This window comes from Petromyzon marinus, chromosome 24 (genome assembly GCF_048934315.1).
Source record: "Petromyzon marinus isolate PM22_M1 ecotype Great Lakes invasive population chromosome 24, UKy_Petmar_22M1.pri1.0, whole genome shotgun sequence".
Classification (NCBI taxonomy): Eukaryota; Metazoa; Chordata; class Hyperoartia; order Petromyzontiformes; family Petromyzontidae; genus Petromyzon; species Petromyzon marinus.
Genome location: NC_133690.1, coordinates 13,377,269 through 13,402,115, shown reverse-complemented (window position 1 = coordinate 13,402,115; position 24,847 = coordinate 13,377,269). Strand labels below are relative to the sequence as shown.

General features: G+C 44.9%; 1 protein-coding gene across 7 annotated transcripts in view; it reads left to right on the top strand.

The window, feature by feature from the left end:
- Positions 1–222: 222 nt before the first annotated feature.
- The window catches only part of LOC116945562 (transcriptional enhancer factor TEF-1-like), an 81,473-nt gene continuing 56,848 nt past the window's right edge, over positions 223–24,847 (top strand). For 3 of the 7 annotated variants that reach the window (XM_032959979.2, XM_032959976.2, XM_032959973.2), the window contains exons 1-2: positions 223–658; positions 14,061–14,253. In XM_032959979.2, coding sequence (XP_032815870.1) covers positions 14,106–14,253 — 148 coding nt within the window. In that variant the 5' untranslated portion in view covers positions 223–658; positions 14,061–14,105. Of the gene's footprint in view, positions 659–2,561; positions 2,702–14,060; positions 14,254–24,847 lie in introns of those variants that run through there. The other 4 variants (XM_032959981.2, XM_032959978.2, XM_032959980.2 and 1 more) reach the window with 3 other exon arrangements.

Here is a 24,847-nt window from a genome sequence, read left to right as displayed (position 1 = left end):
AGTGGGGGTGGGTGGGGGTGGATGGGGTGGATGGGGTGGGTGGGTGAGTGGGTTGGAGGTGCCCCCCGGGTGGATGGATGGGAGGTGGCTCTCCTCCTCCCTCCCTCCCTCCCCCGGTGGTTCGCAGCCCGGGTCCCGCCTCTCGCTCCTCCTCTGTCCCCGCCCAGGGGCGCTCCGTCTCGCTCTCTCGCTGTCGCGGCGTTCATATCATTCCTTTTCTCATTCCTCGCATTCCTCGCGCCGCTCTATCATTTACAGCAAAAAAAAGAGAGAGAAAAAGAACCCCCTCGCCATAAAAAAACGATAAAGGCAGAAAATTTAAAAGCGGAAAACAATAGCAGCAACCAAATTGACATTTTGTTTTTGCCCTTCCAAACAATTTTTTTGTTTTAACTTACACATTTATACTCCGGTGTTTAAGTTCCGTGCCGGTATTGTTAGTGGTGGTTGGTGGTCGGTTGTTGGGTTTTTTTTTAAATTGACTTTGACTACACCGGATTTTTTTTTGCTCAGTTCTTGGTGGCTAGAGAGAGCGCGAGAGAGATAAAAGTGTTGTTGTTGTTGGTAGTGGTGGTGGTAGTAGTGGTAGTGGTGGGGGGCACACCCCCCCCCCACCTCGTGCAAGCCCCGCGGTTCCAGCGCGTTAAGGAGTAAAAAGGTGAGTAAAGTGTACCGGGAGCGTGAGTGGAGCCAGCCGCTCGCGGCGCGACAGGCGGAGGAGAGTGGCGTGGCGGCGGCGTTGTTGTTGTTGGTGGTGGTGGTGGGGGGCTCGTGTTGTTACCGCCGAATGATTCGCTTGCGAGAGTTGAGCGGCATAGGAGCGACGTGGGTGACTGTGCGAGTGAGTTGAGCCCCGTGTGGTGCGTGTGGTGTGAGTAGTGTCCGGGAAGAAGAGAGGAGAGAGAGAGAAAGGCTTGCCGATGTTTTCTGGCTGCCGCTTCGCTTGCCGCTCTCTCGGAGAGAGGCGACATTTTTCGGATTTTTCCAAAGGCGAACTTCCGGATGGTTGTGGAGGTGGGGGGGGGGGTGAAAAAACACAGAGAGAGAGAGAAGAGAGGGAAAAAAAGGCGCAGGGACGATGGAGTTTTGGCTCGAACGGCAGCAAAGAACGATTTTGATTAAAACTTCTTTTTTTTGTGTGTGTGTAAAAAAAAAATTCCCCAGTTTGCGCTTTGCTTCTTTGGCCCGATGTCTCTCTCTGCGTCTCTCGTGCTTAGCGGGAGTTGCCCTTGTGGGGTTTCGCTGTGGTTGCTGGATGGATGTTCTGTGTGGCTGTATGTGCTACTTGTGTGTGTGTGTATTACATGCTGTTGTACTCCGGTACGAATGTGTTGTGGAGTAGTATTGTACAGTTTACTGTAGTTGGAGGCTCGCTAACAAAACTTCACCACCACCACTCCCCCCCCCCGGGAGGTGACGAGGCTTAGCCCGGTAGAGAAGAGGAGAGACCCCCCCCCCCTTTGTCTCTTCAACTCATGCTAGTATATTACGGTACAAGTACATGCGAACTATTACCGTCTTATTTGCTCAGTAGATACCATGATTCGCGTGGGTATGCGATGTTCCGTTGTGTATCGCCGCGATGCCAGTCTGGGTCTACGTGCACTTGGCGTGCGCTTTCCCAACCGGGGTTTGAGTCGTTTTAAATCGGCTATGTCCGTCTGTACAAGAAAAAAAGTCCCGAGGAGGTTGTGTGTGTGTGTTGTGTGTTTAACTCTCGCAAAGACTTGATGATTCTAATTACTCGAATGGGATGATACGTAGCTGCGATCATCGCCCTCTGACAGACGAGAGGGGGCCCACACAGGGACAGCTGCCACTGGGGGGGGGGTGCCCCCCTTGAAACCGAGCTCCTGAAAACCACCACCTCTAATGTGCAATATTATAAAACAAACACAATCGTATGATTGTTCCAACGTGAACCAAAGATGTCAGTATACACGCGATCATTTTTCGTATTGTATTGAGACGTGCGATATTTTTTTTGCCGCGAGCGGACTTACGAACAGCGTGGGAAAGCCGGAAAAAAATTGTAGAGATAGTTTTGCCGGGTGAGCGAGTGAGCTTTTAGAGGTATATGTAACGTATGCAGATGTGTGTGTGTGTGCTTGTGTGTGTGTATAGTCGTGGTGGTTGCCGTGTGTCCTCCCGTGTGCTCAACTCGCTTAGCTTAGCAAGCGGAGGGGGGTCACGCCGTCGCTGGACTGGGACGAAGGAGGAAGTTTTTTTTTTGGGGGGGGGGGGTCTTTCTCTACTGCTAGATTCTAGCCGTGTGGGCCCCCCTTCCTACTCCTCCTCCCCGAGAGCTGGGGCATGGCAGACCTGCAAAACTTTATGCGAGAGGGGAGGGAGATGTGGTGGTGGAGGAGGGCCGAGGAGAAGTCTGTTGCGGGCCTTCTAGCAGCTTCAACAAAGAAAGGCAGGCGCTGGCTGGGCTTTGTGCCCGTGTGTTTGTGCGTGGTGTTTATATTTTTTTTTATTGTTATTTGGTTAGTTTTTTAAGAACCCCCCCTCTCTTTCTCTCCTATACCCCCCCACCACCACCCCCCCCCCCCCCACGTCTTCCCCAAGCCCGGTCTTGTACGAAGCGCACTTTGGTGACAATGTTGTGACCGGCAGTCGGAACGACGAGTTGGTGTTGGTTACATCGCCGCAGTAGTCTCGGGGAGTTTGCGCCCCCCGTGTTCCGATGTGATTGATGGTGAGTTGTTGTTGTTTGGGATTGTACGTTTATGACGGGGATTATTATACTACTACTACGGCTTGTTAGTTCATTCAAAATCCTCTTCTTTCAGCCACACTTTTGGGCCGATGTGCAACATCAAGAAGGGGGGGGGGCACCGATTGTTGTTTAATTTCGTCTCGGGAATCGGTTGCAACTCGTGCGGTGTCCGATGGTGATGCTGGTGGCGAGTTGCGTGTAACGTGGCGTTTCGTTGATCGCTCACCGATTATAAGAACGCGCGCAACTCTTTTTACCCTCTTGTGTTTTAAAAGCAAAGAAGTTGCGAGCGCGTCTTGAAATCCGATGTTCGCGTTTGTCTTTCTGGTCACAAATTGTACACGTTTGGTTGGGTACGTCTACGCAGAAGTCTTTTATTCGGGAGAGTTAGTAGGGTATATGATCATTTTGGTTGTTGGTTTCTTTAAAACCCTGTCTGCCAGATCCTCTCCATCTCTCTCCCATGCCCGGCGTAGAAGCGACTTGGTTAACAACGTGCAGTAGAACCCCGGAGGGTTTTTGGTTTTTAAAACCAGCCGAGTTTCGTTTGTGTGTGTGTGGCGTCTTCGCGAGTTGGTTGTGTGTGTGTGAGACTTGTGTGCGAGCCGTATTATTCACAGTAATTATTATTCGGTAGTTAATTAAAACGTCTGCCCATCAATAGTCTCGAAAGCGACTTTGGTTAAGAGATTGCGCCTTGTGTCAGATGGGATGTGATGATGATGGTGGTGGTGACGAGTCGAAACATGCAAGTGACAGATTTGGGATGTATCCGTTTGATTTGGGCTATATGGATGGAATTAGTTATTTTTAGATGTATATTTTTGTCGTTATAAATAAATACGTTGTGTGCAAATCATATATTTGTATTGGAATCCAGCAAGCCGTTACAGAACACAACTGCGTTGTCTGTTCTGTGTTCATATTTTCCCTTTTTCGGGTTTGAAAACAGAAAAAACTTAAACCGTATAAAGTAGCATTTATCGCAGCCGTAGGATTCTGTTACAGTAGTCATATTACCAAGCTTCAAAGTGCAATTACCCTATTATACAGTACAATCTAGTGGCTTACTATAATCTCCAGACTTTAAAGTCGTTTGCTTTTTGGGTCGTGATTAATTACCCAACTTTTGTTTGCAATTACATTTATTCTTATTTGAAGCTTTAGATGGACTTGTTAGGTTGTAGTTACGATATTTCATAGTATGATCAATGCGATGCGAGTTGTGTGCCTGTCTTTGTGCACGTTACAATTATAGGCGCAGAGTTCTATATATTACCGCCGAGTTGGACTTTAAAGGGTGTTTTGCAATCTCTTTGAAGCCACATTTGCTATATTGCTTCCTTATAAAGTTGGTTAGACCGAGGATGTGGCTAAGCATGGGGAAGTAATCAATTCCCCAACATTTGATTCAAATCACTCGAGCATTACGTTTTCTCAAGTGTTCTGCGATACGTTTACTGTCGTTAATGAGAAAGTCACCTGCAGATGTACACATACATCAAGGGTGTGTACAGTACGTATATGCCTTTTAAGCATTTGTAGAAATAGGTCAATTGTGTGTGTGTTTATGTATTTACAATATTTGGGCAATGTGGGTGTCTGTGATTTAAATGAGAGAAACACAATATGCAACAAGTCCCCTCTTAGTTGTCTATTTAAACATTGTAGCAAAACAACTTTACGCCCGGAAATTTGGCAATTTGTAAAAAAAAAAGTGTTGACATCGCCTTTGTTGCAAACCGACTTGATGGCCGAGTGTATCAATTTGCTTGTGAATCATAAGGTGAAAGTGTACATTTGTTGACAATGAATTGCAACATTGTTGTTTGCGTAGTGCGATTGCATCCAAATGTGTGATCGTTTGTGGCACAGAAAGCGTTGGTTTACAATCCCTGGCATATTCAGTTTTTCTTCTAAGCTAAACGCATACATTCTTTGGGGCCTCTTTGTGAAGTGGATTTCAATGTACACACGGCTATTTTACGCCGCAAACAAATTCTCGGGCAGTTGCCCGCTCGGATTTTTACAAGGTTTATTTTGTCGAAGCTAAACATGCCATGATGTTCCGTCTTTTTTTTTTAAACACAGCATCTGTTTCCGTACGCACAATGGCCACCTGCCGCTGTTTACACTGTTGAGATTAATTTTTGTACAGCCAAGTCATTAACCGGCCCTGGTCTGGCTTTTTTTTACGGCTTTGTCTCTGCGTGGTATATCAGTGGTGGACTTTTTTTTTGGGGGGGGGGGGGTAAAACGACTTGGTATAGGCATATTGCACATTAGAGGTACGGCCAAATGTCTTTGTGATGGTATATAACAACAAGTGGCAATTATGTAATAAGGTCATTATGTCCAATAGGAAAGGGTTGATATAAGGTAGCGTGGAATATTGACTGGTACGTCTAAATTTGCCTTTGTATGGTATGGGCTTGCTGGAGATTTGTCATTTAAATTTTGCCCAAATCTACTGTACACAGTACGTGGTTGTGTATCTACATTTACAGGTGACAGAATAGGGCCCAAGGCTTTATTGGATGACAGTTCTTATTGTCTTATTTTTTTACTTCGTTTAATGGACTGCAAGTGAAGCTGCATAATTTCATGGGCACTTTGTAAGTTTCATGAAACGTTATATCAAATGTCACTTGAGATGAGTGCAGCCTTATATGTGGGTCATTTTGTTTTAATTTAGCTTAGCATATTTTCTGAAACATTTTATTGTGGAACCAGCGGGTGTGTTGACGTAATGGCGCAGAAATGTCAGGAAAAATGTATTGCGTAAAAATTAATGACCTTTGCAAGATTCAACAAAATGATGACAACAGGACACTTTCACAGGCACAATTTGACGTTAAGAAAATGAACATAACGCAGAGGGACACGTGAATACATTTCGTCCTGTTTTTTAAGGTCTATAGTGATGCTTTTCTCTCCTGCCAAATTGATTTGTTTTTGCGTAGAGAATGATTATACACAGATTGTATCGTTACTGCTTCTTTCACTTCCCCGCTTAGGAAATTCGAGCCAACTCATTGTCATGTTATCAGGAAAGGCAGGCAGTTAGCCACCACCCTTATCCTTCCACCCGCTTGCCTTCTCTTTAGAACAAGTTATTTATTTTAACCGCCTACCCCCCCCCTCTCTCTCTGATTTCTGTGCTCCGAACCTCCTGTTGGCTCTTGTCAGCCGGGGGCCCCAGCTGCTCCCAATCTGAGCCGCCTGTGTACGTCTCTTCCCTCCTAATCCGTTCAGAGAGCGGCTCGTTCCTTCCATTAGCCAAACAGCTGCATCGTGCCAAACCAACGCTGCCTTTCACATAATGCTTTAAGCAAAAAGAAATGTTTTAGAAGAAATGAGGAACGCACAAAACAGCGCTAAGAACAAGTTTGGAAAAGGTTCGCTGTCTTTTTGAAGTGGCAAAGTTTGTACGTGTATCTTAAACTCACCCACAAGCACTGCAGTCAATACATCTTGCTTAGTGGTAAGTTAGTGTGCTCGGTTCGCAAAATCCTCAGCAGTAGAGTCCTAGCAACGGCACGATCAGTTTTGGCGACATTCCCAAACTACGGTTGATATTAATGACTAATTATGCCAAACTAATGTTTTAATCATTTATGATCTATCCCCTTTTGGAAGAATACCTCCCCAAGCCTTCGACATCTCTCGCGATGCAGCAATCCATTTGGCTCCTACACACGAATTGATTTCATCGCTCCATATTCACAACGGACGTCCTCATATAAATTACGAAAAGGCTCTTTAAACACAAAAGCTCCCAGATGTTTCTAAAGAGTTTTTATTTTCCCTTCCCTCAAGTCACCTTGCTCTAAATGAAAGAAAATGAATGTGTGTTCCTATACCCCCCCCCCCCACCTTGTACCGAAGTTTATATTATTATCATACTGCAAGGAAGGGTGGACGTGACGTTAATGGATTTCACTTGAATAGCTATATACAACACTCCAGCGTTGGCTTCATGTGCTGTGTGAATAACGTTGCTGAATGACCCCGGAAGTCACGTGATAGGGTTATATGCCCCCCCCCCCCAACACACCATGCCTTATCGCCATTGCGTCAAGTTCTGTAAAGCCTGTCGTTTTCTCAAGGAGACACTGAATTTTTTCGTTATGGGTGATGAAATTAAAAAATTCAAGCCCGTCACATTTTTGTTGCCGTCACATTGCGAACAAATTTAACTTTGCTCTTTTTTTTTGCTAAGCAATTTGAAAGCAACTTTGTAAACTACTCTTCCCAATTTGTCCGGTTTGTATTTCATTTAAATTATCGTTTTCGGTGCCAGCAAAAGGTTATTGTTTGCCGAGAACATTTATATTAGAGCCAGTAATAATTTGGTCTGATAGCACAAATTATCGTACGAATTATCTTGTAGCTAACCTTGAATGTATGAAACTTTGTTGCCATTAGAAGTGTATTAACAAGTTAAACACAAAGAGCACCATGTTCTTTCGTATGTTTTAGCTGTTCCTTGATTAAAGATTAATACACTCACAATTAGTGTTTCATATGCTTCAACGCCCTTTCTGCTTAGCGTCCATGTGAAGTTGTGTTATTAATATCCCTTAGGCTTTTTCGTTGCATGCAGACTGCACGCTTTATTTTACGTCGGTACTAATAATAGACGCGCTTAAAAGAAGCATTTCCCACCGCACTTGCTTTACTTGTGTGTTGAATATGTGAGGAGGCATTGCACAAAGTGCACCTTTAGAGATTAACTCACCTGCTTTATTTTAAATGGTACAGTGTGTTCTATGCAGCTCAGGGACACGGTGCACAGCATTTTGCTTGGCCAAATGACAATTCACCCACTTTCCTCGTCATTTGAGAATGGTCACAATTCTTTGTCTCAATTCTGTTTGAAACAATTACAACATTTTCTCCATTGTCAACTTACCTATTATCATTTTTTCATATCTCTTTGTTTGCATTGGTCCGTTAGCCTAAAATGTAACGCCATATAATTGGCAGTGAAATTTAAATATATCCTGACAATGATTTGGACGCACTTTTTTTGGTACATCTATTGAGGGAAGTGAAAGCCAAATGTTACTGATGAATCTCATGGATGCGTCGTGACGTGTTGGCTAATGCTCACCAGTAGGCCAGTTTGCAATAAGTTGATTCTTCGAGTACAGCACCTACCAGGTAACAATGCAGGTAATCATCGCAGTGTTGCAGTGTGCTGTAGATAGTGGGATTTAAAGATAGCCGTGCCGTTATCAAGAGGCACGCTATTGTGTGCAGGTGCCATTAGCCAAAATGTTAAATTCTAAATTATCTCAATTGGTATCAGAATAATACCACTTGCATTTCCCGATGTCCTCTTAACAAGATACATTATAGATACATTACGCCTAAATGGGATCTCAACTTGGTTCTTTAATAAAAGTTGAATGTGTGACATGGTGTTTATTTGCAAGGACTATTATTTTCTTTGGGCTCTTTTTGTCTCTTGTCCGAACACGACGAGGTGTGGTAAGGCGCATGCAGGGCTTATATATTTTTTTACAAGGCCGCAAGTCTGCTAAAAAAAATCTCTGCAGCCAATGGTGGTGCAGAAAGAAAGGTCTTCTCTCCGGCCTGACCATATTTGGCCAAAAGTGTGTGGGGTTGTTGTATTACCCGGCCTTCTTGCTGTTGGGGTTATTTCCACTGGCTGAGCCTCGGGGCCCCACAAAGTTGTCTGACGGGCTTTTCTCGTTTCCGTGATGAATCGTTTTTGAAACAACATGGCCAATGCACAGATTTTGTTTCTGGGGTGTGTGTGTGTGTGGTGGGGAAGGGGGGGGTCAGTTTTTAGACAGTCGCATGGACAGCCTTCGCTGGTGAAAAATGCACAATCGTCACCTGCTATAGTTAGTTGCACATGACCTTTTTTTTCCATGGCATTGCACCAACTTGTTCGGGTGCCTTTCCCCCCCCCCCTTACCAAGGATACAGCCTCGTTTTCTTTGTAGAGCAATCTAAGAGTTGACGTTAGGAAGAAGGCCTGCTTTGCACATTTCCTGTTTTCTTACCATTGTTCATTTCGCATACAGTATGGCTTTGAAGTGTGGGTTTTTTTCTCTTATAGGTAAAGCTATTTTGCCTGTGTTTTCACGGTTGTGGCTGTATATAGCTCTCTCCCAAGTGTTTTCGGGCTTGTAACCTCGTGGCTGTTCAAGATTCTGTCTGACGTTTCCCTTCGCTTACTGATAGCTTCTTCAGGAACTGAAACTAAACGCAATGTCACCTGAAAAAAAAACACGTCTGAGAGCCATAAAGCCATGGCATTGGCCTAGATTTTGCGGCAAGCTTTAACGTCGGCCAATGATTCACCGGCCGCTATTAATAAACGAACCCCTTTTTGCTCATGTGTCCATTCTTCACCGCGTCTGCTCTCGCTGCAGCGAGAATCTCATTCCGAAACAATGTTTAATTTGTTTCGAAATTTCTCAAAATTCCCGCAAACCTCATTTACGAACGAGCGGTGGCGTGAACGAAGTCACTTGCACAATTCTCAACTTGAAATGTGGGTGTTGTGATCATCAAGCGGGGGGTGCTAAGGGGGGGGGGGGGCTAAGTTCTCCGGTTACTACCGCCAACCTCTCTCCCCATGCCCTCCCCTTCCTTGCAAAAAAAAAAGTCTTTTGTCAGAAATATAAAAAAAAACTCCCGGCTCGCGCAGTAGAGCGAGCAGCTGTTTCCCCCCCCCCCCCCCGTGTGCTCGCAGTCAATAGCCTATTGTGTGGGTCGCGCGTAGAAAGAACGACACGCAGTCATTGCTCATAGAGACCCCCCTCCCCCTTCTTTTACTCCCCCTCCCCTTATTTTACTCCCCCCTCCCCCCCCCCATTTGCTCTCCCCCCTTTTTACCCCCCCCCCCCCTCTTCAGCTGTGTATGTGTGTGAAGCCTCAATGTGCGAGTCCGTGTACAGTACTGGTGGATTTCCTCGGTGCAGTTGAAACTCGGGAGATTAACCCACGGGGATAATAAATTCTGACTTAGTTTGAAATCCTAAAATGGGTGCAATTTTAGTTTAGGAGTGGGGGTGGAGGCGTAGGAAGGGGGGTATCCCCCCCCCCTACCCACCCCCATATGTAGCTCAATATATTTGTTGGCTATACAGCCCTCTTAACGTCATTTATTCGTGATAAATTGGCCTTGTGGAAGAAGCAAGTGCTTTGCAGCGAGCACCGTCATAAATATTGATGTTGCGTGTTTAATAATTGTTCTTTATAGAGTTAAGTATACATCGGAGACCACTGGTTGATTTTAAACAAACTAATTGTCTCTTAACCGGGTCGCAACTTTTAGTCAGGGCAGCGGTTGAAAAGTCAAAAACAAGATTTTAGGGTCAGAAAATATCGTGAGAAATGTAGTTTTGTTATTTTTTTAATAATATTAACAATAACTAATTTAGAAGCTTTATCATAATTAGTTTTTGTTTTGTTTTCTCCGTTCCTTAGCATATTTTTAATCCAATGTACACCAGTATTATTTTAAAAGTATTTCACAGTTTATTAAAATGCTGTATATGTTAAGCTTCGGATTAATGCGCCTTAACCGAGCAAAGCAATGTTTTATTGTTAAAGAAAATATTGAATTTTGCTTTAATTATTTGTTTTTAGTTCATATTCCATCCAAGGTTGGGAGGTGTGCACTTATTTTTAAACCCTCTTGCATTCAATTACGTGAGTTCGATAATTCGTTATAATTATGCACAGTACTGCTTGTGCTAATGCACACACAAACTCTATATATCTAACACTGTATTCAAGTAGTTAACTGTTTTTCTTTGAAATAAGAAATGGGTCACATTCACAAATCTGATTCGTGTTGTGCCTGCACTTGCAACAAATGTGCGTACACACAGCATCGGATTTTAAAGGAATAGCAAAACATGTGTGCACGCTTCATCTGGTGTGTGATGCCGGATATTTTTTCAAAGGCTAAACATCCACACGGACATTTAGCACGCTCCTGAAGATTCTTCAAGTTAAATTACCAAACAGCCCTAATAAAACTACACGCTACTTGTTCGGTGGTTTCTGTAGTGAAATTGAACGGTGAAATGGCTTTCCAATTATGAATGTAAAATAATGATAAGAATTGCATTTTTCGTGCCTTAGTTGATGAGGAAATTGATGTGAGAAAATATGCGACAGACTTTGTGGTTAGTTTGTGTGTCGGCATGGGTGGGGTCCATACAAAGTATATTTAACAATAGGAATCAATTGTTCCAAGAATTTGATTTATTCCAACACCATCTGGAATTGATTTCACACAACGCTCACGTTTAGACCAATAGGCCTTGATCACGTCTTGCCGTGAGCCAGATTGTTGACTTACTAATGTACTCCTAATAAGAGTTAATCATTGATGATGAAGGGTTTTTGACCTTGGCATGTCTTTTCCTATGTGAGTGCGTGTGGTCGTAAATCTTTTACGCATTTTTTTATTTAATGGCAACTATTATCATTGAACGAGCTAAAAAAATGGCATTCTTTTCGGGGTAGGAATTTTTCAAAACAATGTATATATCTATATGTATTTTTATATGTGTACGTATATAATGTGGGGAGCACATTGTATACGTTAGCGTGCTGTGCTACGAACCCGGCGGCCAGAGTTCGATTCCCACTCATGGCCCAAATTAGTGACGATTATCTGAATCGGTCCTGGGCCCTCCCCTAGGTCGACTCGGCCTCAAACGAGTACCTGGTGCGATGTGGAAACATCACCACTGGGGAGACAAAGGAGGCCGAGCATGGTGCTAGCCACTCACCCCCTCGTATGCCAGGCTGGCCTTCATAGGTACTCGGGTAGCAGCACTTGCTCCTACTGTCTGTTGAAGCTATATGAGGGAATTTGTCTTTGTATATAATGTGATGTGGACACACGCACAGAGTTGAACACGGCACAAGCCCAAGCCCCCACTTTCACGAGAACCCACACCATCATAGGGCCCCTCCCAGGCCATGTGACCTTGTGCCCTACAACTGGTGACCTGTGACCTGACTGGTTGCCACGTGACCAGCAAGCCACGATTGTCTCATGTTCATGTCACTTTATCGCCTTCCCTGCCGCACATGCTCGCATAAACAGCACTCGCATGCCTTGCATGTCACTGCACGTTACTGTATTGACCAGAGCTCGCCACTGCCACCTAGATAGCGAGTGTTTAGTAAATATGGTACAGTGCAAGCAGCAGTTTGGCCGATATTAAACTTTGAATTTTCACTGTAAGCATGCTTGAACTCTCCGTTAAGTAAATAATTATCTCGAGTCCATACCAATTCGTCATTCACCACCCCGCACTCCAGTGATTCATGGATTTCCACCGTTCAAGATCACTATTTGACTCGAGAACTACATGTTTTAAATGTTGCGAACTGAGCGCCTTCAAGTGGCTGCAGCGGTAGCATGAGGCTGTCACATGCGACAGGTGTGAATTTAAAATCGATTACGGCTCACGCGCGAATGTTCAACTTCTTTCGCACCGTACTTAGCCACCCATGCTAATCGGAGGTGCGGGATACCGCTGCTGACTGTGCCAGGCGCAGTATTTGGAAAATGATCTGTTTCAATATCAGTGGTTCTTAACCTTTACTGCAGCCTTGCACCCATTTGGTTCTCATTCGTATATATTTGTTTATGTAATGTTAATAAATACATATGTTTGATGAAACAAAGTAGTTGTACTTACATGTCCGTGCTTAATTTTCGCTCCAATGATTTACCTTCTAAAAAATATCTGGCATATTTTGCACCCCCAGAAAGGGCATCTTGCACCCCCAGGGGGTGTCTGCACCCCAGGTTAAGAACCACTGTTCTATATGAAATATATATTTAAGTATTTGTTGGTTTTTGCATTCCGTTGAACGTAACAGAGTCAAAATAGGTGGTTTGCTTACTTTTTCGGATTGTCCTTGAGAGTCTGGGTTTTCAGAAGCGGTGCGCCCTGAACAAAGGATATTGTTTTATGTGCTTAAAAACATAGTCTAATTGTTTCATGGATGTTCTGCACATCCTGTGTTCATGCTGCGTTGCATGTAAGCAAATGTGCACTTAGGATATAAACTGTAAATCTCACTTGGCCACGTGTTTGCTTCTCACGTATTTCCGTAGTTCCCCATCTTTATCTTTGGGGGTGGTGGGCGGGGTGGTGAACCTTTCTTACTGTGAATTCATCGTCCGGAGCCGAATGTTGAAGAGTGCAAGTCTGTCCATTACAATTAAGAGTGTCGGTGCAACTGTCACACAGTGACAAACATTACTCGGCCACGAGAGTTGTAATGGAATACTACTGCGTCAGGTTTTTTTTTTGCGGTTTGTGCTCGATAGCTCTCCCCATGTGTTTTCGGCTTGGACCCCGATGTATTGTTCGGCACGATGTCCGATGTTTCACTCGACGTTCCGGAAGCTTCTTCTGGAACTGAATACAGTATTCAGTTCCTGAAGGACATGGTAATGTCAGAAGCCATGCTGAAGAACACGCAGGTACATCCTGATAACACATCGGATAGTTGTAATGGATTGTTCAGATGTTTCTCTTGTGAGCACATTAACAGCCTGAGACACTGGACACACTCCACCTTTCAGGAGGAAGAATTACAATAGGGAACAGCGGTGTATTCAGGAACGATGGGAGTAGGCCTGTGAAGTTACTTATAACAAGGGGTGTGATGATAATCCCCTGCTTCGCAATGGAATGAAATGTCAGAAGTCAGGATCACGTCTCAAGATTTGATTCTTATTTTGAGCATTGTGATTGTGGTGGCTCGTCGTCGGTGTAGGGGTCACATCGTGAACCTATCACATGCAACATATACAACATATACAAATGTAAAAAACAAACACTGACAATTACGCAATTCAAGCCATTGTTCTGAGCATAAGGATGCATGTTAATAAATGCATCGTTGCATTCCCACCGATGACCAGCTGGCTTAAGGAAACTTGAACACATCCCTAGCTCCACAACTCCTCCATCCAACCAGTTGAAGTGCACAGTTGCTGGCAGCACGGCATCCGTGATCTGTTAATTAGATCCGAGACACGTCGAAGAGGTGGGGAAGTGGGTGCCTTTTGGGTGCCTTTTTAGCAACTCGTGTACGTGTGTGTATGTAGTGGGGGGGGGGGCCCAGCCCTTTCCTTGTTTGTTGTGATAGTTGTCCAGTACAGCGAGGAGAGAACAATGGCCAATTTATTTCCAGCGGATATGAAACACAAAAAAAAACTTTTTGGCCGCCGAAATGGTATGACGTCCCCTTTGCGCGGCGGGACGTTGCTCCCCATCTCACACTGCGCCGGCTTTGGCGTGCCGCTGCGCAGGCTGCCAGGTGATCGGGCCGCGCAGGTGTCGCCGGCGCTGCCAGCATGTCGGACTCGGTGGACAAGCCGATGGATAACGACGCCGAGGGGGTGTGGAGCCCCGACATCGAGCAAAGCTTCCAGGAGGCACTGGCCATCTACCCTCCCTGCGGACGACGGAAAATCATCCTGTCTGACGAGGGCAAGATGTATGGTGAGTGCCGCGCTGCCGTTTTTCAGGTGCCTTGCCAAGAGTTGGCAGGGGACGGGGGAGGGGGGTCCGGGAAGGACACTGGATCCTGGTGTAAACGGTGGGCACGCTCGACTTGCAATCCAGAGGTCCGCCGGTTGAGTTCGGCGCGGCAGTTGTGAAAAAGTGAAATCCTCTCGTCTCTGTCCACCCAGCGTTACAGAGTAACCGAGTGTTCCAAAGTTCGTCGATTGGCAGGTCGCGTGCGGTAGGGTGCAGTGTGGGTACTCTTACCTCTCCTGAAAGGTCTGGCTAGTGTGGGAAAGTCTGCCCCCATGATATATCCTCTTTGGGGGCTCTGGAGAGCTCTCTTTTAGCGAGGCCCTTCTGTCAGCAGTTGAGCAAGCAATTGTAGGGCTGCGCCTTTAACTTTTTGCCAAGACGAGGCCAGAGCTGGAAGCAATCTTGCTCAGAAAGCCCTTGGCGATGTGAAATTTTCGGGTAACAGCACCAAAATGGCTCCTTCTGGGATAGCATTTGCTGCTCTATCAAGGCCGTTGATAGAAAGGTCAAGTAGAGAGTACTTGTGTTCTATTCAATGGAGTGAGCTGTATTGCCATGTCGATTCCAAAAATTGTGTGCAGGTTTAAAACAAACTACGCTTGGACAGATATATTCTGCATAATCTATGTACACACACTTAGAAACGTAGATGTGTAATTTTCTCAAGGAGCCGTATGAAAAGGGACATTTTTGATAGACGACAAGTAGCTTTGCTTTTACATTTGCTCTAGGTTGGCAATTTCAAGCTTTGTGTGGGTAGATTTTCTACCGATAGCAGAATGCGTCATAAGCATTTTAATACATCATTACATCGTGTTTTATGTACGGCGTATATTAAAACATATATTTTCTAGGCCAGATTAATAATTTGACAGTTTGATGATAGGTATTGCTTTGCTGCGCATAACGAATATTATATTTTCACCATGACACACGCTTGCCATTTATGTTCTGATGTTGAAGATGATATATGCAGCCCATTGTTAATCCACCGCTGGATGAAAGCCTCCCCGACGCTGTGCAGGTCATGGCGACCTGAGTTTGATTCCCGGCCAGGGACTCTCAGCAGCCCCATGCCATGTCCGTCATTGGAGGGGGGGGGGGGGGTTTGACCATACTTCACCACCCTGGTCGGTTCGAATTGGTATAGGATGCCCCAGGACGATTTTAGATATCAATTTGGCACTGATATTAGCCGTTGCTTGGAATAACATCGCCAGGTTCATTGCGTAGGGCACTACCCACTGTTCTACCCCCGCCATCCCCTCCGTTCCCCCCTATCTTGTGATAAACGCAATTGATGTTTGTAATATGTGTAGGCATTGTGGACATTTGTATGTTTTTTACTGTGTGGCAGATTTCGGTCCACAGGAATCCATCTCAGCCGAGTTAGGGTCATCTAGTCCCAGAAAAGCATGCGGGAGATGACAGACTGATAATTTAGTGAGTGCAAGTGATTTTATTCCAGATCTGGCAATGACACCGCTACACAATGCCTGCCCCCGCCCCCCTCACGCTTGTGAACTGTGCTTTTGGATCTTTTCTTTTCTTACAAAACACAAATCGGCATGTCGAACATTAATCGGCGCTGTCTCGGCGGCACATATTATCACGGCGCAAGGCTTTATTCATATACAAAAAATAACCATGGAAATGGGTCAATGGGCTGACCGCCATGCCAACTGTGTTAGTCTGGTGGCATCGCTTGTTATGTGCACACGCATTAAGAAGGCCTTTGTGTTTGTGTGTGTGTTATATATAGATGAGTGTCGCCTTTACAGGTTGCCACCACTTCTTAAGTGAGGGTCCAGTCAAAGTGCCCACACGTGGCTTTGCATTTAAACGGACGTGGCTGCACGCTTAATTTATGTGTATGTGTTCAGTTTGACATGCCTCCCCCTGTTTATCACATGGAAGTCATTATGCAGGTTTCAATGGGAGAACTAGCCCATAGTTGTGGTGTGTAGGTGTAAATCACTCGTGGCTTAATCTAGTTGATACTTCCAAAATGTATTATTAATGAGCAGTCAAAAGTGTATTTAAAATATTCCCTATTCAACGACTGATTATAAACATATCCCATTATTTTATGATTAGTGCTGCATACACGATGATCAAAGTTATTGAATATTCCGCGTATTATGGGCTCTGTTAGATTCATGCTATGCTTGGGTAATGTGAAGTGCCGTTATGCACGTGGGCTCACAAAAGCAACGGGGGGTTTTAATGCAATACTTTCAGAGCATTACGATGTATTGAGTAGTCAGGTGCTTTAATTGATTTGCACATACATGTCGACCCTTAACATCAAACACGACTACAGCTTGGCGTCGCTTTAGATCAAATTAATAATCTGCAATGTGCCACGTGATTTCATTTCCAGCCCTGCAAATATTCAGAAATGTTCACGTGTTGGTATAATGCATGTTCTAGTATTATTGTGTTTGTGAGTTAGTCAGTGGTGGTTGTGCGCATGCACTACAGTATGTGATATGCAAAGAGTTGGTGTCCTATACAGCCATCACCATGCTAGCTTTTTAGAGACCCGAGTTAATTTGCAATTAATGCATAGCCATGATTCTTCTAGGTTGATTTGGCCTGAAAGAAATAATACCCGTACACTTTACGAGTGATGTGCGGAGTATATAACAATTAGTACACTGGACTTGATAGGTCGCTGGTTAAATCCATAAGGTCGCTGGTTAAATTCAATGTCCTTTCTGCAGCAGTTGAAACAATGGTGTACATTTAATTAAATACCCCTCTCCACATATGGCCTAAACTAACTAAACTAAACGTTTCATTTCACCAGGTAAGGCCCACTCAGCCATAGAGCTCTCTTTCAGAAGTGACCTGGTCACAAATGATAGCTGAACGAAGTGGCTTATGTGGAAATTAATAGCAGCCAAATACTGTAAACCCATGTTTCTAAATGTGGAGGGAAAAATTAGAGAACCCAGAGAAAAATCCACGCGAGCACGGGGAGAACATTCAAACTCCAAATTATACAAACGTCAGGTTTGGGATCGTAAACCCACGATATCCTCCATACCAGGCGAGGTAGTTAACATCTCGCCACCGCAGCGCCTTATAAATGGGTTCACCACAGTCAATCGATTGGCATGTTTAAGATCTTTGGCCATTGTGAGAAGATTCGGCTAAAATACCCTCAAGAAGGGCTCCCTAGAGCTCTGTCTAGTGCAGACCCTTTGGCCAGCAGTTGCCTGAGCAAGTGTAGACAATAGGAGGACATCACATTTGTGGTGGCTGGTCATCGTAGTAGGTGCACATAAGCGGAATATCCAAAAACAGTTTGACCATGGATTAGTAGTGAGAGATTGCGCATATATAATCCGTATAACCTCATGTGAAATTTAGATTTTAGTTTACTGCGAAGTAATTCACAAGTCATGATGGGCAATGTCCAGTTCATGTTTAGTGTTAACTATAAGGCAAAAAGCAGGTAATATTGTAGTGTGAATTATATATGGTAAATGTAATGTGTAAAAAAACCTTTAAAAAATATATCAAAAGGGCATGTTTCAGAAACTATCAATGCCAAATTAGACCCTGCAAATAATAAAGCCATGGCACTGATAAAATAATTAAATTCCTTTCAGCCTTTGTTGAAAATGTGAAAGTCCTTGTGCTTTCTAGGCAAATGAAGAATGCTGGCACAAAAAAAGTCTTAATCTTCCGTGATGTCATCCCTGCTCCAACACCCCTCCACATTTTTGCCACCTAACCTCTCCGTTCCGATTGCCAGGAGCCGCAATGCAACCCACAATTAATTATGGCTTCTATGTTATTGAGTGGCTCAAATCCTGGATCCACACAGTTAAAAATATCATTCGAATCTCTGTGAGAGACCATTTGTATAGGATGTCTTCCATTCTATCCTGCGCCTTCTGCTAGGATACCCCGCATCAAATGTACGTGTGTATGTACGTTAAACGTCTTTCGCACCGTACATAGCCAACTGTGCTGACGTTTTTCAATCTAGATTGAAGTAAAACATTTAGAGGCATCGTCAATTTCATCCGAAATGTGTTGCTTATGCATAGCTGTAGGGTTAACTACATCTCCTCCGATGAGCACAGTTGGCTACGTACGGTGCAAAAGAAGTTCAACATACATAGGGTAATGAGCTGAAAAGCTAAAGTATATTTTAACGACGTGTAATTGTTGTTCAAACGTTCATACTTGGCAAAATTAACGTTTCAGTTAACTAGAACTGTAGGGTTTCTGAGCAAATACAATGATCCGTGTTTGTTTTTTGGTGGGGGGCCAAATGTTGGACTTATTCCAAAATCTTGTAATGAACTCCCCAAGATCGTCACGTTTATAAATATATTATTTATATGTGCCAATGAAGCTCGCCGGTGGCTTAAGATTTTCATGACTGAATTTCAGTGATTTTCGTGAAGCCCTTGAAAAATGTACAAACTCTTTGCTTTGGGAGGTGTCAAATGTATTTATTTAGTTGTCATATTGATTCATGGCCTTTGATAACTCAACACCTATGGCAGTAAAGACCAACAAATGTAATCCTGGCAGCAACAACAACGACAACAATACATTTGCCCCTGAGAATTTTCATATTTCATTTAGCTTGCGAGCACGACTCAAGCGGGCCGCGTCCACGTCGCGGCCTTTGGGCTGCGGCAGGAAATGTGCGGAGGCCTTCCTCAAAGATGGTGTACATGTGGCCTGACCGGCCGGCCTACTGTGCGTGTGAAAAACAGATGGCAAAGGAAGTGGGACTCGAGGCAGAGGGGGCGGGGAAGGTGGGGGGAGCGTGAGTTGGATGAGGGAACTGGAGGGCGGGAGGGCAAGCGGCTGAGTCATCTCAAAGATTTACAAAGAATGGATTGGTGTGCGGAGACCCAATGAAAACGCGTTGGCACCGACAGAAGTAGGCGTTCCTTAGACGTAAGTTTTGCTGGTTTGTTAAAAAAATGGTTACTCAACTTTTATCCCCCCCCGCCGTCGCCCTTCAAACCCAGAAAGGAGGGTTGCAAGTTAAGTCCTGCATTCCGAGAAACAGAAATGCTATCGCAGGGAAAGTGAAATGTTTAACTTGAGCTTGGCCATTTGTGTCAGGAGCGGAGGAGTGCCACGAGATGTGAGTAGTTAATGACGTTAGGTTGAAGGAATGTGTGATAAGTATACGACACGCCACTGTCTCGCTCACAGGGGAGTCTTGCTTCCTGGCATTTTTATGATCTAATACCTTTACTGACTATAGTAGTGCCACTGTATTTTGGTTGTCTAATTCGTTTTACGGTTTACCTTTGTCCCCCAATTGTTGTAATACCGAATGGTTTATAGTGCCTTTTCATATTTTAAATGTACTACAGCCACCCTTTTTTTCACATAGATCGTTGGTATTATTACACAGTGACTACATCACCCATAAAATGTGCCCGATCTTATCAGATCGTGTAAGCCAAGCAAGGGGTGAGCCTGATGAATAGTGCTTGGATGAGGGAACCACCAAGCTCGACAGGTTGGCTGTAGTCTGCGGGGCAACGTTCACGGTTCTCATATCCATCTATGCTTCCACATGTATGCTCGCTGCCTTAATTGACCCGCACTGACCAGCGTGGTGAAGCGTGATCATATAACCCTCACAACCCGCATGGCACGAGGCTTACAAAAGGGCTGCACCGGTACATATTGTTAGTTTTGTGGAAGAGACGACCAATATTAATGCCGTAGCAGGGCGAATGAAGTTAGCGGGAATGATGAATCGCCTTCAATTTCGCGGGGAGGCTTTGACATTTATCCGCTACAATCTTCATGGGGAATTTCAAGGAACAAAAATAATAGCCGCTTCACGTTTGGCCTGGAGTAAAAAAAAATCGGACACAAAAGAGCACGGTCCCACTAAATATGTGCTCGTGAGAATAAGATGAATTACAGCCGTGTGTGGCCCGAGGCGATGGGCCCCCAGTGTCTGGCCGGCTCTCCTGCAGACATGGCAAAAGTGAGTGGTAAATGTTAGTTTTAATCTTGGCCACCTCGACAGCGTGGATATATTAAAGGGCAAAAGGAAGCATCGCAAGGATCGGATGTCCTACACACTGGGTCATGAGGGGCCAACTATTGAATGACATTGTGCAGTCTGGCGTCCTTGCTTGTTTGTTAGTAATGAACAAAGATACAAACAATTTTCTGTTTGGTCTTTGTAGTCCAATTTGGTCGGCATTTTGGAGAATTTAACATAATCTGGACGAAACATAGATCTCTCGTATTTTAATTATCAGACATATTCACCAAGTTTTCCTTATATCCAACTATCACATTTAATATATTTGAATTGATGTCGAAGCACTTCATGAATGATTGCCAATTATCGTTAAATGTAAATGTTGTTAGTCATTAGCATTGTTTTCTTATTATCATCTGATGTCTTTTTTATACCCCTGTACTACTAATAACCATAATAATTTACACCTCCTTGTTTTTTTTCAATGACCTACGAGAGGAAAGCCTTCCCATGTGGTGTGAGTAAGTGAGGTAGGTTGAACATAACTTCACCCAAGCTGGTTAGTAGTGCAGGTTAGTGAATTGGTCTGCCCAGGACCCATTCAGATATCACTCGCCACTGGCATTGGCCGTGGTCGGGAATCTAAACTCGAGTCACTGAGTTTTGTAACGCAGTGAGCTTACACCCCACCCTCCCACCCGTCCAGACCTCCAGATTTTTGTTTTGGGCCAGTAAAGATTGGTGCATAGCCATGCTGATAGAAACTGCCAGGTAATAATGGATCGTATTGTGTAAAGTAAGCGGTCTTATTAAACGTGTGCCAGAGTTTGCACGTCTTTCTCTTAAGTGCCCTTAACAGACGTATATGGAATTTGAATTCAAATGCTGCATACTGTTGACCTCTAACATGTGTGACTAATGGCTGAAAATAATTGCAACTTGTCTAAGGACAAAGGGGTCCCTGCTGGCAATTGGTTTTTCAACGATCATAAAAATGTCTTCATCTGTGGTTAAACTTGCCATCATCGGAACCACCTCTCTCATGCGTATGTAATTGATTATAAACACGTGTTATGTGTCATGGCCCCTTTCAATAATGCCTCCCTCACTTCAAAAGGGCATTAAGTTGGCAGACTTCGTTCACTCTGTTATTTGTGCTTTTCGGGAGATTAAACAGATTCTCGGCGAAAGAGGAAGCCAGCGGTGTTCTTGGCAGAGCAGCAAATCAAACGTGGCTTTTTCATCCGCTTAAAGTATACTTTTATCGTCATGTTCGATTGACGGTTCAATAAACCATCAGTATGATTTAGCTTGCTATTGTACGTGGATTGGTACGGACATCGCAGCATTTTTTTTAGGTAATCTTGAACTCCCATTGTGTTTTTTATTCAGTAGTTTGTGTTTTGATATTTCCACCAGAATGTAACACTGTATCTTTTAATCCTCCCTCGATAATGGCATCCTTAGAATGTGTCATTTACCATTTCTAAGAAGCACGGGTGTTTCTTAGAGATGCCATGCCCACCTTAATTTATCCCCCCCCCCCCCGCAGCAACGCCACAGCCGCCACCCAGATGGCACCTCGCTCCGACCCCCTCCCATTGTGTTACATATTCAACTTTGTCTCGGTGCATATTTACGCATATATACCCCCTCTCTTATGCATTTCCACCGCTGTGGTCAAAGACGGTAGTAGTAGTAGGACAAAAACAAAGATGAGTAAGGGATTGCGACTCTGCTTGCCATCTGCAAGGCTTTGTTGCCACAGGAAGGCATATGGACTGTGTTAACAGCTTGCGGTTTTGAGGTTGCCTGAGCATCGCTGAATGGAAACAAGAGGCGAAGCGGAGCCACGGTTTTTGTTTCTGCCACAGTCGGGTGGCGTCTGCTAATGAACACCGAGGAAGTGTTAGCCAGTCCACCTCCCGTCGGAAAGGCGGGCGGGGGGGTGGAAACACAGAAAGGAAGCGAGAGAGAGAGGGAGGAAAAAAAGGCACGCCGATAAATAACCCCGGCAACTGAGCCCCGCTGTAGCTATAGTGATTGTACGTGCGTGCGAGCCTTTGTATTGTGCATTCCGCTGGTCCACGTGATATCTTTTGAGCCTGTTGAGTCGCTCTCTTTGGATGTGGGGAGCGGAGGCGGTGGTGGGGGGGGGGGAGAGCTTTTTGGCCAAGAGATGAGCGGTGCCTCCCGGTACGGAGGGTGGGACCCAGAAGAGAGGAGTGGTGGGTGGGTGGGTGATGGGGGGGGGTCCAGGAAAAAAAGGAAAACCCTCCCTCACAGCAGCCCACGACAGAAGGCGAATGCACGCCAGGTATGAGAGGCATCTCGGGCGGCATTGTGAGGCTGCGAGCAGTGGTGGCTGCTCGTGAATAGCCACCCATGGCAGCTGGAGACGTCTGTTGTGAGGGGGTGCTGTTGGGTTGTGGGGTGGGAGGTGTAGCCCCCTCCTCATTCATTGACTCAAAGGGAAGGAAGCGGTGGGCGGGCTGGCAGTGGGGGGGGGGGGACTTTGGGGATGGGAGGGAGGGGGGCAGTGAGGGAAGAAGGGGGTGGGTGGAGCTCGGTTGGGAGAGGCTGTTGAGTTGTCGTGGATTTTGTGGAAGGTGGTTGTGTGGTTCGGGGAGTTGAGAGGGGAGGGAGGGAGGGAGGCAGAGAGGCAGGAGTGAGTGCAACACAGCAGATTAATGGGCGTTACCAGGGGGATCCGTCTGAGGTCGAACAATGCCCGCTTCAGGCCTCATTTATTTCTGTCTGGCTCCTTCCATTTGCCAGGGCCCCCACCACCCCTCCCGACTCTGCCGTCCCTACCATCCCCCACACCCCCCCCCCCTGCTCCCCACCACCACCAGCAAGTACCCCCCCTCGTCCACCCCAAGCACTGCTGCTGCTGCTGCACCTTGTGTGCTGACGCTCGGTGTTGTGTTGCCTGGGAAACAGGGCGTTTGGGAGATAACAAAGGCAGGCTGAGAGCGTTGGGAGCGCCAAGGGTCATTGCACCCTAAAGGGGATTTTGGTTTTGCTTTAAAGCCGCGAGACCGCACCCCCATCTTTTGTCGCTGCTTTTCCTCCTAAACAAAAAAAAATCGTCCCCTTCTTAAGTTGTTGCCAGTGTTGTCTATAAATTAAGAAACTTGTTTACATAACACCTGTGTGTGCAAGCTTTTTTTTCTCCTTTATATTTGTTTTTTCGTTTCTCGTCCATCGTACAAACACCACAAACTGGCTTCAACAATCAGAAACTTTTTCGTTGTTGAGGCGGCAGCAGGGGTGGGGGATCGTGCGCAGTTAAACGTAGCCTTGCTCCACTTCCACACAAATCTCGTTACTCGCACACGTTTTTGGAAGGAACTTATTACGTAAAACTTGATTTGCCCCCCCCACCACCACCGCCTTCCAGCCGCCTACTGTGTCACAATGTTCCTGGGTCCTTACAAATAACTACGTACCCTGTCCTACTTCACTTCGGTAGCAATTACGCAGTCACCATTGTCTCCGCCGGATAACCGTCGGGTGTCGAGTTCGTCACTGAGCCTCCTCTGCAGTGGAAATTTTAATTCTCAGGATAATGCTGGTGACGCTGCGTGACATCACTGCCGAGGAGCCCCCACTACATTAAAGCATCTGGTTTCGGACGGAGCCATCCGAGGTGGAGTTGGCAAGGCCTAAAAAAAAACCAACTAATTGTGGTGATTATTATGGCCCGGAATGCACCTGGGTACGACAGCCGGGGAAGAATCTGGAGCGGTTTTTTTTTTTAGGCCCTGCTTACAGTGGCCTCCCGCTTAAGGCTGTCACTGTCACATATTTGAATTGTTCCATTGATTATAGAATCTTTTGTTGTGTTTGGGTCAATTGAAACATGTTTGCGCGTACGTGTGGCCTGTGTCCTTCAACACGGAAGACCTGGCTTTGTGCTCATTGTACTTAAGCGCATGGCTTCGTGATCCGCAGTGGATTGATTGAATTATACTAAATTAATGTGCACCGCGTTCTCACGGACTGTTTGCGTTCTCCGCAACTAACTACATTTTTAGGGGAGAATATGAATGAAGCTGCTTTGTTAACAAAAAAAAATGCGTTTATACCAAGTGGGATTTTTGTGGGATTTTTTTTGTTAAAGAAACAATTCCTTTACTTTTATGAATAAAATTTCGACTTACAACTTTCGTGACTGCAGGAATTCATATTCTTGGTTCTTTCGGTAAAGTCACGTAGCTATAAAATTAATTAAAATTTAAAAATAAATTAAAAATAAAGGCATTTTATTATAAAAGCAAAAAAATAATTTTACATTTTATTTTCATTTTCTATCTACGTGACTTTGCCGAAAGAACCAAGAATATTTTTTTTATATATATAAATTATATGTATGTGTGTGGATTTTAAAGTCCAGGACAGTTTTTTTTATGGGGGTTCCCCCCCCTCACCTCATGAACATTTTCTAATTCAGCTTCTTGGCCACAATTGTATAACTTGTTGAAATAAAAAAATAATTGCATTCAAAGATGACGTACAAATACATTTCGCCGTCTATGAAAACGTCCTTGGACTGCCTCG